Raw genomic sequence first — 16,944 nt, forward strand, 5'->3', positions numbered from 1 at the left:
TTAGCTTATTGCTGCCGTCGACATACTCGATACCATCCGCTATCATGCTGTGTTTTGGCTATTTACTAATACCCTCGTTTGGGAAATAAGGCTCTCTGCTATTTTCTTTTATCTTCCCTAGCTTAGACATTATTTGTTGAATGTCGGAGCTCAACGCCGCGCCGCCAAAGTTTCTTAGTTCCGCCATACAAAGAAAATTTAAGTAGGAATCAGAGTGCCTTAATACTAGATTTCCTCTCCTACCCAGTCCACATAAAGATAGATAAAGACCGAACATTTACAAAAATTGCATAAATTAAAATCGTTGTTTGTCCAAATCAACCACGCAGATAAAATAGAATGCAAGTAAGTATTGCACATGAAAACGAGGAACTCCCCCAACTAACATACTATCATCAGCGACGTGGTGTAGTAGCGACGCACGCAGCGCTCGTATATATTCCAGAGACATTGCGGAGGTAAATAAATTACCCGAGACAAAGACTTCACTTACAAGTATAACGAATAGCTCCAGTCGCCGCGAGAAGCCGCGAGGAGGAGGACGAGGACGAGCTCCCAAGGAGGTGCCCATTCGTTGAGTACGCTTTATTAAAACTATACAAGAGGAATGTTTTATGAAGGAACATTAAAATTATTCATGATTTTGTCTTTATTTTTAATTTATTTTTGTTTGCATAACGCACATTGCAGACATTAGTTGGTGAATGGCGAAATTAAAAACCGCAGTTTGTCTTGTTACCAGAGCAGAAAATGAAACAACAACCAAATGAAATAAATTCTCCCACTGGGCCGGCTGGGCTACTCCCATATTATATGCATTTCCTCGCTCTGATGACGAGGCCAAGCACAGCATATAGTTACTCCAATTAATACGCAATGCCACGAAGTCGGTGGAAAGTGGGGAACGGAGTCACTTCAAGGGAAAAGATTCCTAGTTTCCGTCTATCTACTCTGCTATGCGAGACCTTGCTCAGCATGGGAAATGAGAGTGGTTTTTATTTTAAATTCTTTTAACATTAACTGAAACACTGGGTGAAAAATTATGGGATGGTTCATATATGAGATTGTAACAATTCTAAGATCTCTTTGCTAAGTGGGGGGGGGGGGGGGTATTGTAATTGTAATAGAACCTTGTAAGCGGTAAGCGAGGTAATATTTATACAATTGTTTGTTATAAAAATGCAAAGGCTATCCTAATTATTATCAATTCCTAATAGGTTCGGGAACCTTATTGATATTTTTTTACATAATCTTTCCGTCGTCAACTTTTTAATAAACACATGGCAAGACAATGACGATGTAAAAGTAACAAATATAGTTCACATAATATATGAGTACAATTGTATATATAAGTAAGTTCGCAGTTATAAATGGAAATGCAATTTAACTTCAGAGCCCAAAGTTTTAATTTATATAACCACGACTGTGCTCGTAGTAGTTACACGTTACAGTTACTACGCAGTGGGAGCTCGATACATTGTATCTAAATAGGTTTTGTTATAACTTATGAATTATCTAATCTAAAGTAAAGTATGTTTTACCTTTACGCTGTCTCCTGCTAGCAGGATTAGTAGAGTGCCCAGTGTTAAGAAACTCCGTTCCTCACGCCTCGCCCAATTTTCGAGCAGAGCTCAATGCCGCGCTTTGCCTCGACACCAGATCGAAGAAATGGAAATATAAATTTACATAAATATTTCATCTCTTCGAGTGGGGAGCGAATCCACAACCAGTCGGTTGTACAGCGCATCGTCGTGGCGGAGCTCGTCCCCGCTGTCATCGGCCCGGCCGCCGCCAACGACGCCTGTCCGTCGCGACTCGCAGCGTAATAGCTAAGAGTAGTGTGTGACACATGTGGCATGACACGCAAGTGCCCGAAGTAGGAGCAGGTTCATCGAAATGCCTATCGTAAAGCACTATAATATCTTACCTTAAGAATTGACTATATAACACGCAAATGATTGTTCAATTCTATCACGTTCAACCAAACAAATTCCTCTAATTATATTATAATCTAAGCTTGAGTTGAGAGGATCTTATGTTACGTACGTCACTCAATTTTCAAACTCAACGCCGTGCTTTGTGGGCAAAGGTGTGGAAATAATGAATTGTCCCGAGTGGACATCGTCACATCGTCCTATGTACAGTCAGATACTGTAACTCTCAGGGCGTGCCGCTGTGCTACGACAGTATGAATAGCCTCTCGAAATTCATCTGAATTTCATAGACATAAATAATTTCGTAAAGACCAATTCTAAGAAGTTGTCTTATATATTTAATATAATATCAATATTTATTTATTCTCCAAAAAAGAGCCGTGAGAAATCTAAGAGCTCGAGATTCTCTGCGAGATGTTTTCAAAGAAGCAGTGTATTCCGCAGTGTATTCTTAGTTTGCCACTATCAAAATTTACAATATCAGTAAAAAAATTCTAACAAGTTAAGCTTATTACACTGTTCAAGAATATTTAGAGGATAAAGATGTATGGAATTAATGTCTATTGAATGTCAGGCAGGATAGCTGCCAGCTAATGTAATAGATTGTACCATTGATTTTAAAAAGAGCAACTGTTGAGTTTCTTGCCGGCTCTTCTCAGCAGAACTGCCTTCCGAACCGGTGGTAGCTTTTTGTTCATATGTTCATTCGACGATTCAAAAGTGCTTATAATAAGTTTATTTGAATAAAGAATATTTTGAATTTGAATTTGAATTTATCACATTTTTTTTTATTTTCAAAGTAAGTATTATCCCACTACACTAAGGATAGAAGATTACTTTTTTAAAAGCTTATAAAAAAAATTAAAAAATTTGAACCTGTACCTTTTGGAAACTACCCAAGCCATAGTCAAGTAGATAAGATCGTAATGCTTAGTGATCAGAGAGAGACGATTTTCAAGAGTAGTGGTTCAAACAGTTAACAACGTGACGGATGTCCAAATTATTATTTTCAAAAAAATATAGAATTAATGTATATTTTTCTTAATAAAATTATCAAAAAAACACCTCAATAAATTTCAGTTACACTCATGTTGCTTAAGAATACCTACTGAATTTTGGAAACAGCGATTTTCTTACTTTTAATGAGTTGTAACGTCCTATAAAGAAAACTTTGCGTCGCCGCCGTCCTCCCTTAGCGCTTTATTAAAATGTATCGCTATTTGCCTCTCCTCTTGTATTTCGAGTTTGCGAATTTTTATATTACTTAGGTTTTTTATAAACTAATCTCGTTACAAAAGATAAACTTCCGTAATCATGTTAATTCGCCAAATTGAATGTATTATCGTATAAAAGGGAACAAATTATTAAATATTTTATATAGATCTGTGAGTTAGTTAGCTGGGGCATCTTTAGCGGAGGCCTATGTCCAGGGTTTTAGAGACAATGTAAGGTTATTAATTAAGCAAATTAGAATATATCGTATGGTCATAAATAAGTAAATATCGACATAGAATTTCAAAGCAAACATTATTATTTCAGTTTCCTAAGATTTACAATGAAGAATTTTTAAGCATTTTTTCATAGAAGTTTATTAGTTAAAGTAATTAAATTAAATTACTTTAACCTTTTCAAATTCCATTGTTAAATATATTTTTTCTAGTTTACACATAAAAAAAAGCATATTAAATATTTCCTTGTATTTTTTTATTCCTGTGGTTCCCAATATTATATAACTTATAAAACATATAACCTGAAGAAAAATAATTAAAAATACAGTTACCTAGGTAAGTCTTATCTTTATCGGTAAAACCGGAGCGCGTCGAAATACAGTTAAAATTCAGACGTAGCGATTATTGCTGATTAAAACAGGACTTTTCATTTTCCACTTCTAAAATGTTCCTTTTTCTTTTAAATGTACTGGCAATATAAAATGTTTTTACCTTCATCTTTACCTCGTCGCAAGGGCGACAAAATGAAAATATTAAATATATAATTTACTTGAGTGGGAATCGTCAATCGAACCTATAATCTGTTGCGTTTACAGTCGTAAATTTCGTATATCTGTTAGTATATTTATTAAATAAAATAAGTTCTTATTCCGCGGGAAATAGGGAACTGACTGTCTTAGTACTAGCCTATCATGCTGTGTACAGCGTGAAGTTAAGGGTAACTATTATATTATATCCATTCATCTGTGGAACCGACTTCAGGGCCAGTCATCCAAAGCTACCGCGTACATGGGCGTAAGAAGAACGGGAGGCCGTGCTCACCCCAGAAATTTTAGTTATAAAAAAAATTGCCTCGAAAAATTTAAAAAAAAAACTACGTTTACATGAATATATATATCTGTTCAAAGGCAAAGTCCAGGCCCCCCCAGAAAATATGTGCTTACGCGAATGTGTGCGTAAGCACACTACAACGCTCCTAGAGTCGGCTGTATCATCAACGCTTATCTTTAACTGAAGCAAATCAAAACATGTTTCTATCGTCACATATCAAATACCACAAAAACCACATTGACAATTTTATTCAATGGTTATAATATAATATATGATTTTTAACATATGGTGTGTATGGTTCTTTAAATCTGGCGTTCCGAGCGTGCCAGTTGAGCACATATCACTTCGCCAATGTCACGTTGTATGGAGAAGACACGAAGGAGGTTGTACGGTAAGATTTAACATATTACATACATACTTTTCTTTAGCTTCAGTTGCATATTGGCGTGTAAAGTATTCGATCGTTGCAAAACTGTCAACGTCAAACACCCAGACCTTGAATCAGCTGTCAGCAATGTCAGCGACCAGACGTCAGCTGTCAGTGAAAGTAAGTTTAAGTCAATTAGGAAAACAATAATTATTTTATATCGTGTCCTTTAATTATACCTACAACAATTGGTCACTCACTATTTATAGCCTTTATTCGAATAAAACAGGTCATTACTTAGTGTTTTAGTGTTGAACAAATATTATTAACAACTCGTAAAAATTCCATAACTATATATTATTCTCACTTGTTTCTAATAGTTTCAGGGTCAAGATTGTTATGTAGTAGTGGGCAGTGGAACAACGAATAAGTCATTGATGTCGTTTCTGACTTAAAATACATAAACATGAAGAAAGTTGTATTATTTAAAAGTGTGTCAGAGGACTATGAGCAGGCTTTCCGAGGCAAGTATGAAACTATATTTGTGGAGCCACTGCAATTTGAATTTGTAAACTTACAAGAACTGAGTGAGAAATTGCTGAGGAAAGATTACAATGCCCTCATATTGACCAGTCCGAGAGCCATCGAAGCAGTATCAAAGTGCTGGGCGCCTTCAAAACTCGATATTTGGAATACAAAAAATGTATACACAGTAGGTGAAGCAAGTAAACAAAAAATTAAATTGTTACTAGGTTTAGAAGCTGTTGGCAGTGACACTGGCAATGCTGAAAACTTAGCATCATTTATAGTCAAAGAAAATTCAGAGGAAACTAAATTTCTTTTCCCGTGTGGCAACTTGAGATCTGAGACATTGCCTAATTCTTTATCCTCAAGAAATATCACTGTTGACGCTTTGACAGTATATGAGACTAAGGAGAACAAAAATTTAAGAAGTAATTTACTGAACTTAAATGACATTGTAAATCCTAGTTGCTTAATATTCTTCAGTCCGTCCGGCTGTGAATATATTTATAGACAATTGCAAACTTTTAACAATAAGTTGTCAGTTCTTCCACATTTTGCCATTGGAAACTCAACGGCACATAAGATTGAAAATTTAGGAGTGGAAATTGCTGGAGTAGCAACAAAGCCTCGAGCTGACAGTATTCTTGAGTGTGTTGAACAGTATTATAGAACTTCTAGCTCGTAGCTAGTACCAGGTTACATTAGAAAATGGTGATGGTGTCAATGTGTATATAACATGATGTAATACTCGAATTTAGTACAACAAAATTTAAATATTTTATTAAAATTGTTAGTAGAATTTTTATATAAAAACAAAGATATTATAAATTTATGTTGTTTTTATTAAACCTCTAATTCACTTTCTTGTTGTATTTGAGATGTGGGTGGTAGAGATACCGCATCCCACTTACTTGTCACCGCCATGTATGCAGACAGAGCACTCACTATTACCAACCCTCCATTTATAAGTGAGAGGGGCTGAAATTACATAAAATTATTAGTAAATGACTATCTCAATATTAAGGATTGTAGCAGAATAGAAAATTATATCTGTATCCAGGGTAAATAGAGGAAACTGGGAACCTAGTTTTAAAACACCCCATTCCCATTAAGACGTTTCTATTCGCCACTAATTTCATTTCGAATCCTAATTCATTGCAGTTGAGTGGCGAGACTCCATGTTGCACTTTCTTGACTTGTTATCAGAGTGAGGAAATGATAATATTAAATATATGAAATATTCATTTATTCGTGGGATTACTTTAATTTCTTCGCCCTTGCATTACTAAGTCTGGCGTTAAGTTCCGCCTGCAATATATCTGCTATAAGCAAAATATGTGTGACCCAATAAAATGTATATTATATATTAACATAATATACAGATTGTTATTCAAATTTGAACATTAATATAAAATTTGGTAATTTGTGTTGTTATTACAAAATCGAATGCCTTGAATCGTTTCCTGTATATTTATATTGGCTGTTCTTTTATTTTGAAAGTAATTATTTGAATTTTCAAAAACCTTCGCTAGTTATTTTAATCAAGTATTTTAAAAGAGACATTGACACCACCTAGCCGCAGTGGGGTAGTGTCTGATTGTATACACGAGTCGATAATTGTGGGTCTGGGGTCAATTCCGATATATTATCTACATATTGGTGTATACTATGTTCCTATCCTTTTCTTTAGCTATCTTAGGAATAATACGTGGATAAGTACACATTTGCCAAAAGCTACTGAATACATTTTGAAGCAACTCAGATAATGGTCCAAGTTAAGGGAAAGCCCTACATTGGAATGTATTACATGTAAATTAAAAGCAATCTTCTCGATGACTGAGTTCCCGAGAAAAAACACAATGACGTGCTTACACTTAAAAATTTTAAATATATTCTTGGAAACCTAAGTGGTTTACAAACATCAAACTGAAATTATCCTTTCTTGAAGTCGGTAAATAAAGACGACGTCGCTTATTACATTATATAAAAAGTAAATTCATGAATATGAACAATAAAATTACGTTTGAACTACTTTGCATTTAATTATGCCATTAAACATTATACTAAATAAATACTTATTTCACTTATAATGGTTCTTTTACTGCACACATTCTGTTTGCATCCTCATTAGAAACATTAAAGGCCCTCTAACATTATATAATCGTATCCAGGACTACTCTAGGCTACTAACCTTTCACATCAGATGTCAGGTAGAAGCTATTTGTATTCTTACCCCATAAGTATATGCTATAAAACTTTGATGATTACAGAAGACCACGCCGAGGACCGCCAGCAGTAACAGCGCTGAGCCCAGGACTGTCGACACTATGAGATCCTGTCCAGTGTTTTTGTTGTACTTTAATATTCTTTATTGTTATAAGAAAACAAAACCTGAGATTTAAGGTTATTTTTACTGAAACAGTTGCAATCATTGGCCGGTTTTTAACAATCAAATTAAAGATTTTGTTTCATTTTAAAAGTTTAAAATAGACGGAATAGGTATCTAGATACTTGATTTTCACAAAAATTATAATTACAATGTCGTGCACCGCCGACGATATTGTAATAGACGGTATGCTTAACGTAACTTGATTAGAATACAATTAGCAATACCAATTGATTCGTTTTAATCCTTTCAAAATTATTTCACATAACATATAAATTAATAGTAAATAAAGTAAACCTACGCAAAAAAACCATATCATAGGCGCGTACGCGGATAGCGACAGCACGTTGACCGCAGCGACTACCGCCAGGCAGGCCCCCGCGCCCAGGGTCAGTCCCCCTGCCAGCCTCGAGACCGTCAGGGAGCACCCGCCACCCCAGATGAACACAATAGAGGTGACTGTGCAGGTTAACTGATAAACAAGTAAAAAGTAGAGGCCAGTCGTGTCGCAGGGGTACAAGCGTACGACTGCACTTGACGAAATGAGATATTTAATATCCTAGCTCTGACAACGGAGGAAAGCGCGGCGTTGAGTTCCACCACTCGACACGCGATGCCTTCGGCATTTAGAGGAGAGTTGGGAACGGAAATGTCTCAGTGGGAACGGAATCCCTTAAAGCTAGTTTCTTAGGTTACCTCTGCCTACCCTGCTATGTTCAGGATACAGCGTGAAGGTAAAAAATAAGTCAGATATCCTAGTGGTAATACATTCCGTTCCCTTGTTCCCGTTACACGCGTCACTTTGTATTATAAGACCGACGAAAGTAAAATAATTTTAATTCCATCACTTTCTTCGATTAGGTTCCACTCCGAACCAACCCCGGAGTCTATATCCGGACATTGGTTCTGCGCCATCTGCATTTCCAAACCAAACCAAACTTTTTTTTCAGCTTCATGCTGTATGTATGCTATCCCCCACTTTCCGCTTACATTTCGAGTCATTGCTTGTTGACTGGCGGAGCTCAACGCCGCGTATTACAAAAATATGAAAACATTTTAAATACAAACTATTCCAATCATAGTATTTAAACATAGACGTGAACTCTAAAAACATAAGCCACGACGCGACGGGACGAGACCAATAATTTTAATAAGACCAATAATTTTAGGAATATTAATATTTTTACATAGTTCTCGTTAAAAAACATTATAAAAATTTTTTTAACTTACAATTGAAAATCCTTTAAACATTCCTTCAGCGGACATAACGTAATCATTTTCTAAATAATACTTGCGTAGTATCGAACGCTTCGTCCTCTCGGAGCTACCCATATCCGGTTCATAACACCGATATTTTATTCATTTAATACAAACAAATTATAACATTTTATTATTATTTTTTAATTACTAGATGACAGCTAACAAAACAATTTGAAAATTAACTAAATTATAAATACAACTATTACTTGTATCTCTGGTCATAGTTTGTTCATTCAGATGAGCTGATAAAATATCAATTATCGCGATAAAATATCAATTATTGCCGGCACTGTATCGGTGAGATTGATGGTGACGATTGAGGTGACAAGGAAAACCTTTTAAGCGTTTCAGTAGGCAGTTCTGTGTAAATAAATATACATATCAACTTACTTTATAACTGCTTCTTCTAGAGAATTGCCTAACTTGACAGATGTATCCCGCTTATAGCAGGGTATGCATGCGGGAACCTGCGAACCTAATGACTGTTTAAAAAGTTAGGTTTTTTTTTCATAAGAATAAAATAATAACTTAGCAATATATTCGACTACTAAAACAAACTAAGATCACAAAAAAAACACAAAATTGTATAAAAACCATATAATATGTATTATCATTAAAATATTAAATTAAAATACTCGCACAGGTTATATCGAGATCATCATAACGGACCGTCCGCGTCAACCAGAATACTCCCCCCCACCCCTTTTACTTCCCCCTTCCTTCTTACTCCTTCTAAAACCATTTAAATATTATGATTTTACATTTTTTATGAAAGTGGACTGTTTTTTACTAAGGTACATTTGGGTTACTCTGGGGAGCAAGTATTTCTAATAAATAGCTTTATCAACACACCTAATATCTATAGGTATCTACAAGGGTAATGTTGCTAAAGCACGAAATACTGCTGCGTTTTGGTACATAAGAGTAATTATTGGAAATACCCACTCTTGAGACTTAACAGAATGCACCACATATTAGTTCATAGTTTCTATGATACTTTTGGTCAACAGGTTACATTTACTATATAACTCTTTACACAAAATTTAATGCTTGTGCGTTTCACAGATGCAGCTAGGACTCTCTTCAAACATTTTTTTTAATATATCCCACCAAACCATTTTTACTATTCAAGACTATACTCTAGCCTAAACCATTTTTACTACTCAAGATCAAATATTCTGTGTACCCAGCTACATCTATTCACATAATACCAAATTCTGGACACAATAATTTAGATAAATATAAAATTACAAATATTTATATCACTTCAGGGATACAAGTATTAATTAAAAAGATTAGTAATTCAATTGTTTCAATTACTTAATTGATTACCAAATAATCAATTCCAAACATCCATTAATCACTCAAAAAGTGAGAGGGATGAAGAAGGACAACATTCCAGAAGTGAAAAAGTTAGAGGGAGCAAAACACACACAAGGGGTTTGCGTAATAATTGAGTACAACTTGGTGATATGTACGATATAATGTAAATAAAAAACATAGATAGTGTCTAGTGACCACAGCCCGGTCGGAAGACAGCTGTGTGAGTGACGCGGGTTTCGATCCCGCTATATAACGGTCACAGACAGTTTCACACTCGACCACTCGGCCTATTGGTCCTAACGCCTACTAACATTGCATTTCTATATATATAGTACTAAAATATTACATATATATGAATATATAAATGTTTACAAAATATCCATTATAGAGTATATTGTGTTAGAAAACTGAAAAAAAGAGAGTACAAGAGAAGTGGAAATTAGTGACCCAGCGACCGAGTGTCCAAGTGCAATAAGCAAGTAAAACGGTAGAAAGGTGTAAGCACGTGGCGAGTAACGGCTACACAGTATAAAATTACACCCTATAACATCTTAATTGGTATTGGTATATGAAATCCCCTTACAGACTACTTACAGTGTTATGTTACGTTACAAATCATGCAAACTATGTAGAAGCGTCACCTTAAATGAATATTGAATATGTCAACAAAACAACAAGTTGAAACTAACTTTGTTTATATTAAAAAGTTTTTTTTTTTTTATATAGCAGGGCAGAGCAGGGATAATTTAGTGTTAACACTGTTTCCCATGCACCACTCAATTTTCAAGACATTGTGAATTCAGTTGTCTTGTGAGTGAGGAAGAGAAAATTATTTATATCGCTGAGTGGGAATCAATCCCACAATCAACATGTTTACAGCCAGACAATGTGCCTGGCTCAAAACATGATTATCAGTTTAAAAAAATGGAAAAATTGGAATAAAAAAAGGTAGTTTAAAAAAATATACATTTTTTTTAAATATCCAAACAAAAACAAAAAAACAAAGTTACTTCAAACTTGCAGCAGTTGATTACAAATATAGATAATAAATAGTAAATATGAATACAATATAATGATTCAAACTACAGAACTCTTAACACAATAAACCCTTTGGTTACAATTCAAAATTACCCTTTGCTTACAATTGTGTATATATATAAAGTTGTATGTATGTATGCACGACTGTATATATAAAACTCACACAGGGAGCAGTTACAACGTAATAGGAGTCAAGCTCAAAAGTAATAATTTACAATCAATAAATATGCATAATCTAAACATTTGTGCAAAAACTACATAAGGAATGCTGTTTATCTTATAATAATAATAATAATTAATTAATAAAATAAATACTTATTACTAAATGGACTAGCATCAAAATCAGACTTGAGGAAATAATACGCGTGGAACAGTGGCACAAAATAGATTGTCTTCACACAGTACTACAATGTACATCAAACAAAATTAACGAATAGCATAACAAAACACTGTTTTGGCTAACTGGCTCCTCTGCCTGCCGCCTTAAATATAATCATCTTTATTCAAATGTGTTCTATTGTTTTTGCATACATTTAAAAAAATATATTTAGTACAAAAAAGTCACTCATTTTACTAGACAATCTATTTTGGGGTACTATATTAAAAAAATGGACGTGATCACGGCGACATCTAGTGGCAGTATTAGACAACCTCCGACTTAACAGTCCATACCTTTTTAGTCTGTGATGGCTTTATAAATAAATGTATATACTATTATATTAATGAAAAAAAATATGTGTGTTATATATATAGCTGTAGGTTCAGCCTACAGGTTATTTATGAAATGTCCATATGCTATAACTGAAAACTTTGTAAAGAAACTACATTTTAAATATTTTAAAAGAAAACATATAATAATTTGAACATAGCAGGATTTGAAAATTTGCATATTGGAAATTATCCAAGACGATTCTGAGATGTGTGTTGGAGTCAGCTACGTAATTTTTTTGTTTCTTAAAATATCGATCTATCCTTAGTGTCGAATAAAACTTTAAAAATAATACACTATATTTCAAAAAAGCCACCACAGTTTACAAAAATGAGTACACTAATACAAAAAAATGTGGGTCATTCAGTGCTTGCTGGTCCTAACATATAGTCACTTCTAAAAACTTCTATCATTATATTACATCAATTCAAGACCTCAGGTCTGTAGCTATCAAGACACCAATGCAACGAAGAGACTTTAAAAAATATTTTTTGTGCCAATTTATTTTTATAAATAACATTTTTGTGATAAATGTTGCCCGCATGTTAAGTTGAAATTTATATCAAAAGCCAGTGTTGCCACCCTGCCAATGTTGTTGCTAGATTTGGTATACTTTGTAAACAGATTTTTTTAAAATACAAAGTTTAACACATGTTTTAATAATTGTGAGTGTCTTTTGAAGTAGGAAAACATATTGTGACCTGTTATTCAATTTCCGATAAAAAAAACAAATTTCATTACAAACAAGGTGGCAACACTGACCAAAACCCATTAATCAATACCAAAATCCAAATCAACTAAAAAAAAGCAAACAAAACTCACCCGTCCACCAACACAAAAACAAACACTATCATATCACTATCTCACTATCATGGGGTCACTGCATCACTTTCTCTGTGTCACTATAACGCGTGGTCGCGCGTGGGCTGCGGCACGGCGCGGTAGGCGGCGAGCGAGGGTGCAGAGGCCCGCGAGCCGCGACGCGCACATCCCCCGCGCAGCGCCAGCAGCGCCGCGGCCAGCGCCGCTAGCGCTCCGGCCAGGCCCAGACCCTGGAATGAGACGCCATTGTACGAATGGTGAACCAAACCTATACTCAGTCCCTTGCTACAAAGAAATACTAATAGATCTACTCTTGTTGGAACTCAAACAGAATTTCACATTTCATAATATTGTAAAAGTGCACACCCGGAGCACAACCACTGATAGGATTTTTTTTTAGCTTTATACTGTATACTGCACTTTGCAGGATCTTATTTATTTAACAAATTTACAAATATATTAAATATAAATGTCATACAAATTACCACTAACTTATTATTATAAGACAATACTTACTGAAGTCAAAATAACTATATCAAAGTCAAAAGTCCAATAATTTTATTCAAAATAAAAAATAACATACTTCAATTTTTTTAATGTCAAATATTGCACCACCAGTTCACTAAAGTTAATGCCTCAGACCTGAGAAGAACCTGCGCAAGAAACAAGAACCTCAGCGGGACGATTTAAAAAAAAAAACAATTTTATACAATTTGACATTTCTGACAATGATACTTTGAAACAGACTGAAGAGAGAATTTCATTCCCAAAGCGTGTCGTCATTCATGTAATCATTAACTTGGTAATAACCTTTAACACTCAAACATATTTTCACAATTTTTTTAATTGTGATATAGAAAGTTCTCTGATGTTTTCTGGGATCCTATTGTAAAAGTGACTCACACAAAATGCACTGGAGTCACAAGTGCACTAAGATTAAGCCTATTCCTGGTATTAATAATTTGATCATCAGCAATTTTGGGAAAATTGTTAATGCTTTTTTTTAACATACATTTCATATATAATATTAATATTATATTAATGTAGAAAGGTTGATATAAAAATATTAAAAAAGAAAATTGTAGTGTTATGTGCATCACTCACGGTAGCAGTGTAGAGCATGGAGGCGGTGTGGGGAGCTTGCGGCGCGTGCGGGGGCAGCGCCGCCAGCAGCGCCGCCGCGCCGCTCGACAGCCACGCCGCGCTCCACGCGAACGAGATACCACCCTATGGTACACAATATATATTTTATATAATAACTGCTCAATATATATAAAATTATAATTTTTAAATCTACAATATAGTTCTCTCTATGAGAGAGTATACAATGTGTAGAAACTTGAGGAATCTTAATACTACTCTCTACTATTTGATCTTACCAGTCTATTCCAATCAACTGGTAGCAAGGCGTCCAGCAGTGATACATGCATCAGCATGAGCAGCGTGTGCAGCATGAACGACGTCAACGCACCAAAGAGCAGGGGCTTCGCTGGGGACGCGGCGCGCAGCCCTAGCGCTCCCCATACGCATATGCAGATACTTAGTGAACACAACTGTAATGATATAATGTTGGACTTTATATGTAATATATGGTACAAATTCAAGTAAGTTTCACACTATCGCAAATATAGCACGGTGGGAACATAATGTCTCCATCCCCCTCACATTGCCAAATTTTCAGACATTGTATGTTGAGTGATGGACCTCAACATCACTCTTTGTCTTATTACTGATTCAATCCATAACCATCATATATAGTGACACATGGTGCCACTGTGTCTGACAGCCTCAAGAACAGAAACTCAATTGGACTAATTGCCATTTACAGAAACAATAATTAACTAACCAATTTTAGATAGAAATAAATGTATGTAGAAGAACTTTGATAAAATTGGTTTAAATCATTTGTTTTCTGTCTCAATTTAAGTCATAGTGTGTTGAGTAGTGGAAAATAATACTATAATTTGTCTTACCAGATAACTTGCCAGTAAGCAAAGCAAACTTAATTTTTAGTAAAGTAATTTTTAGTCTGAGGGCGATTGAACTTATAAGACAAGGCAAACAAGTGTATGGTAAGTGAACACTGGCTCCCACAACCCAGTGTAACACAAGTTCCTGGCCTTTAAGGTAGTTATAAACGCATTATTTAAAGGTCATGTCTCATGTCTTGTCATGTCAGGTCTCATGTCTAATCGACCTGGAAACACTGCTGAATTCCACAGTTGTGTGACACATGGAAGGAAGTGGGATGTCACATATCAAGATGGTGTGGATGGTAGTTAGGCTTGTGGCTTCCACAACTATCACCTTTACAGTCACAAGCTTACCCACTATGCTATGACGACCTCTAATAATATTCGAGAGATGGTTGCAGTAAGTATTGAGATAAATAAAAACAAACTGTTCAAGGGAATGTTTATGGTCAGAGTGGGATGGTTGAGCACGGCAAAGCATGTTGTTCATTCATTCAACATAGAAACATCTCTTGAAAGAGTTGATACTGGAGAACAAAGCCTCTCAGCCTACCCTGCCAGGCAGTGGATGTGGATGTGGATATGATGTTACTAGAGAATTTATCAGTACTCTTGATCAAGTCTATCAAAATGTAGATACCCTTGGATCAACGTGAATAGACAAAAAGAAATGTGCACTCTTTGAAGAGGTCTAAACAATAAGCTACATACTAGCATAGACACAAAGGCATTGTTCCCTAAGTAGGTCAGCACAGGTATGCAGGCTCCCGGCTCAGACTGTTAAATACATATCACATTCATGTTTAATATCAGTAACAGGATTAATTTATGTACATATCTTGTAGCTGTGTAGTGTTGTTATGTTAGCTTTATGAAAACTATTAATAACACTCATATGATTTATGTTTTGTATTAGCTTCTATGATTATTTAAAATTAGTATGGCCATGATTCTTTGATTATGGTAATCTGAATATGCCAGTTGAGCACATATCACATTGTGTGCAGAAGTCACCAAGGAGGTTGTACGGTAAAAATAGATAATGTTACACAGAAGGCGAAAAGAAAAAGATAATGTTACACTGTAAATATAATAAGGTCATCATCATTATCTTCCCTATTTATTGTTGTGAACTAATTTGTAGCAGTGTTACATTGCACACAGCTTGGTGTTGCTCACCAGCAGCACGAGGGAGAGCGCGCCGGTGGGCGTGCGCAGGTAGGCGAGGCGGCAGTACACGGGCGCGAGCGCGCGCGGGCGCGGCGGCGGCGCGCGTGAGTAGTGCGCGTGCGAGTCCCAGGAGCGCTCCGTCAGGTCGGTGCCGGCGGGCGAGCGGCCGCCCGCGCCCGCGCCCGCACACCCGCTGCCCGCGATCTCGAAGTCCTGCACCTCCTCGCCGCGGCAGCTGGTAGGCTCCAGCTCGCGGATCTCCTCCAACAGCAGCTCCACCTCGTCGGTCGAGTACAACTCGCTCGCGGACACGTAGCGCGCCGGCGCCGCTTGCATATCACCCGCCGAGGCCTCTACCGCCGAGCGCCGCCGCCCCGGCCTCTCCTGCAAATACACACTCTCAGTCACACCTCGAATATACAACCAATCACATTTTACGCTTTACACTTCGATCGACTCAAATCTACCTATTCCGAGCGACATCGAGTCTCCGGGATTTTGTCTGTAACCGCATGCTAAGTTAACGCGGATATTATTTAATATAAAAACGTCAAATAGTAAACAGATTTCCAAGACGCTCTGCTAGCACGCCATGTTTGTTATCATAGTTTTTTTTAAACAATGTCTCGGCTTAGATTACATATAAACTTCTCATAGTCTATGATTCGATCGGATACTTGTAGCGTTTTTTGAAATCTTTTTAAAATCGGTGGAGATTTAAAAAAAAATCTATACATATTTTCAACCCCAATTTCATCCCTTTAGGATTAAAATTATTCAAAATTCCTTCTTAGTGGATGTCCAGATTACGAAAATAAACATCTGTCCAAATTTATCGTTTCTACCATCAGCGGTTACGGCTGTGTGTGCGTCTTACCTCAGTCAGTGAGAACATGTCCTTTCAATATTGTAGCAAATCTACAATTTTATTTTATTGTCTTTTTAAAAACAAGTTTTACCCTGAATTAACATAAAAAACGGAAAAAGTAAAACAAAATACGTTTGAGTCGTTGAGTTCTGCCACTCAACACGTAATGCCTCCAGAATTCGGCAGAAAATGGGGAACGGAGTGTTTTAACACTAGGTTCCATCTGCCTACCTTGCTGTGTACGGGATACAACGTGAGGCTGAATAAATACGTTTGAATGGCGTCGGTTG

General features: G+C 36.0%; 3 protein-coding genes across 4 annotated transcripts; 1 reads left to right on the forward strand and 2 right to left on the reverse strand.

The window, feature by feature from the left end:
• The first annotated feature begins 4,703 nt into the window (after positions 1-4,703).
• LOC146531809 (uroporphyrinogen-III synthase-like) lies at positions 4,704-5,934 on the forward strand. Of its 2 annotated transcripts, none has more exons than XM_085197199.1 (2): positions 4,704-4,760; positions 4,961-5,934. In XM_085197199.1, exon 2 carries the CDS (start codon positions 5,047-5,049, stop codon positions 5,788-5,790), a length of 744 nt encoding a protein of 247 aa, XP_085053325.1. In that variant the 5' UTR covers positions 4,704-4,760; positions 4,961-5,046; the 3' UTR covers positions 5,791-5,934. The 2 variants fall into 2 exon arrangements, with proteins under 2 accessions (XP_085053325.1, XP_085053324.1); XM_085197198.1 differs by having other exon boundaries at positions 4,730-4,869.
• A 14-nt stretch (positions 5,935-5,948) lies between these two features.
• Positions 5,949-9,193, reverse strand: LOC146531810 (uncharacterized). Its single transcript, XM_085197200.1, has 4 exons — positions 8,722-9,193; positions 7,793-7,963; positions 7,339-7,440; positions 5,949-6,083 (listed from the first exon to the last, which is right to left on the reverse strand). The coding sequence occupies exons 1-4, from the start codon at positions 8,821-8,823 to the stop codon at positions 5,949-5,951; spliced, it is 510 nt and encodes a 169-aa protein (XP_085053326.1). The 5' UTR covers positions 8,824-9,193.
• A 140-nt stretch (positions 9,194-9,333) lies between these two features.
• Positions 9,334-16,412, reverse strand: LOC146531811 (uncharacterized). Its single transcript, XM_085197197.1, has 5 exons — positions 16,254-16,412; positions 15,796-16,170; positions 14,023-14,196; positions 13,748-13,870; positions 9,334-12,873 (listed from the first exon to the last, which is right to left on the reverse strand). The coding sequence occupies exons 2-5, from the start codon at positions 16,120-16,122 to the stop codon at positions 12,724-12,726; spliced, it is 774 nt and encodes a 257-aa protein (XP_085053323.1). The 5' UTR covers positions 16,123-16,170; positions 16,254-16,412; the 3' UTR covers positions 9,334-12,723.
• Between the last annotated feature and the right edge of the window lie 532 nt (positions 16,413-16,944).

Source organism: Heliconius melpomene, chromosome 14, assembly GCF_056956725.1.
Source record: "Heliconius melpomene rosina isolate 202511_hmr_F chromosome 14, ASM5695672v1, whole genome shotgun sequence".
Lineage (NCBI taxonomy): Eukaryota > Metazoa > Arthropoda > Insecta > Lepidoptera > Nymphalidae > Heliconius > Heliconius melpomene.

What these genes read in the sequence shown, in the direction of transcription:
- LOC146531809 (XM_085197199.1), top strand. Translation starts at nt 5,047, where the DNA reads ATGAAGAAAGTTGTATTATTTAAAAGTGTGTCAGAGGACTATGAGCAG.
- LOC146531810 (XM_085197200.1), bottom strand. Translation starts at nt 8,823, where the DNA reads ATGGGTAGCTCCGAGAGGACGAAGCGTTCGATACTACGCAAGTATTAT. An exon ending in TGTTTAAAGGATTTTCAATT is followed by an intron (nt 7,964 to 8,721) that starts GTAAGTTAAAAA and finishes CTTGTTTATCAG; the next exon opens with TTAACCTGCACAGTCACCTC. An exon ending in TTATAGCATATACTTATGGG is followed by an intron (nt 6,084 to 7,338) that starts GTAAGAATACAA and finishes ATGTAATTTCAG; the next exon opens with CCCCTCTCACTTATAAATGG.
- LOC146531811 (XM_085197197.1), bottom strand. Translation starts at nt 16,122, where the DNA reads ATGCAAGCGGCGCCGGCGCGCTACGTGTCCGCGAGCGAGTTGTACTCG. An exon ending in CGCTCTCCCTCGTGCTGCTG is followed by an intron (nt 14,197 to 15,795) that starts GTGAGCAACACC and finishes ATATCATTACAG; the next exon opens with TTGTGTTCACTAAGTATCTG. An exon ending in CCATGCTCTACACTGCTACC is followed by an intron (nt 12,874 to 13,747) that starts GTGAGTGATGCA and finishes GTCTCATTCCAG; the next exon opens with GGTCTGGGCCTGGCCGGAGC.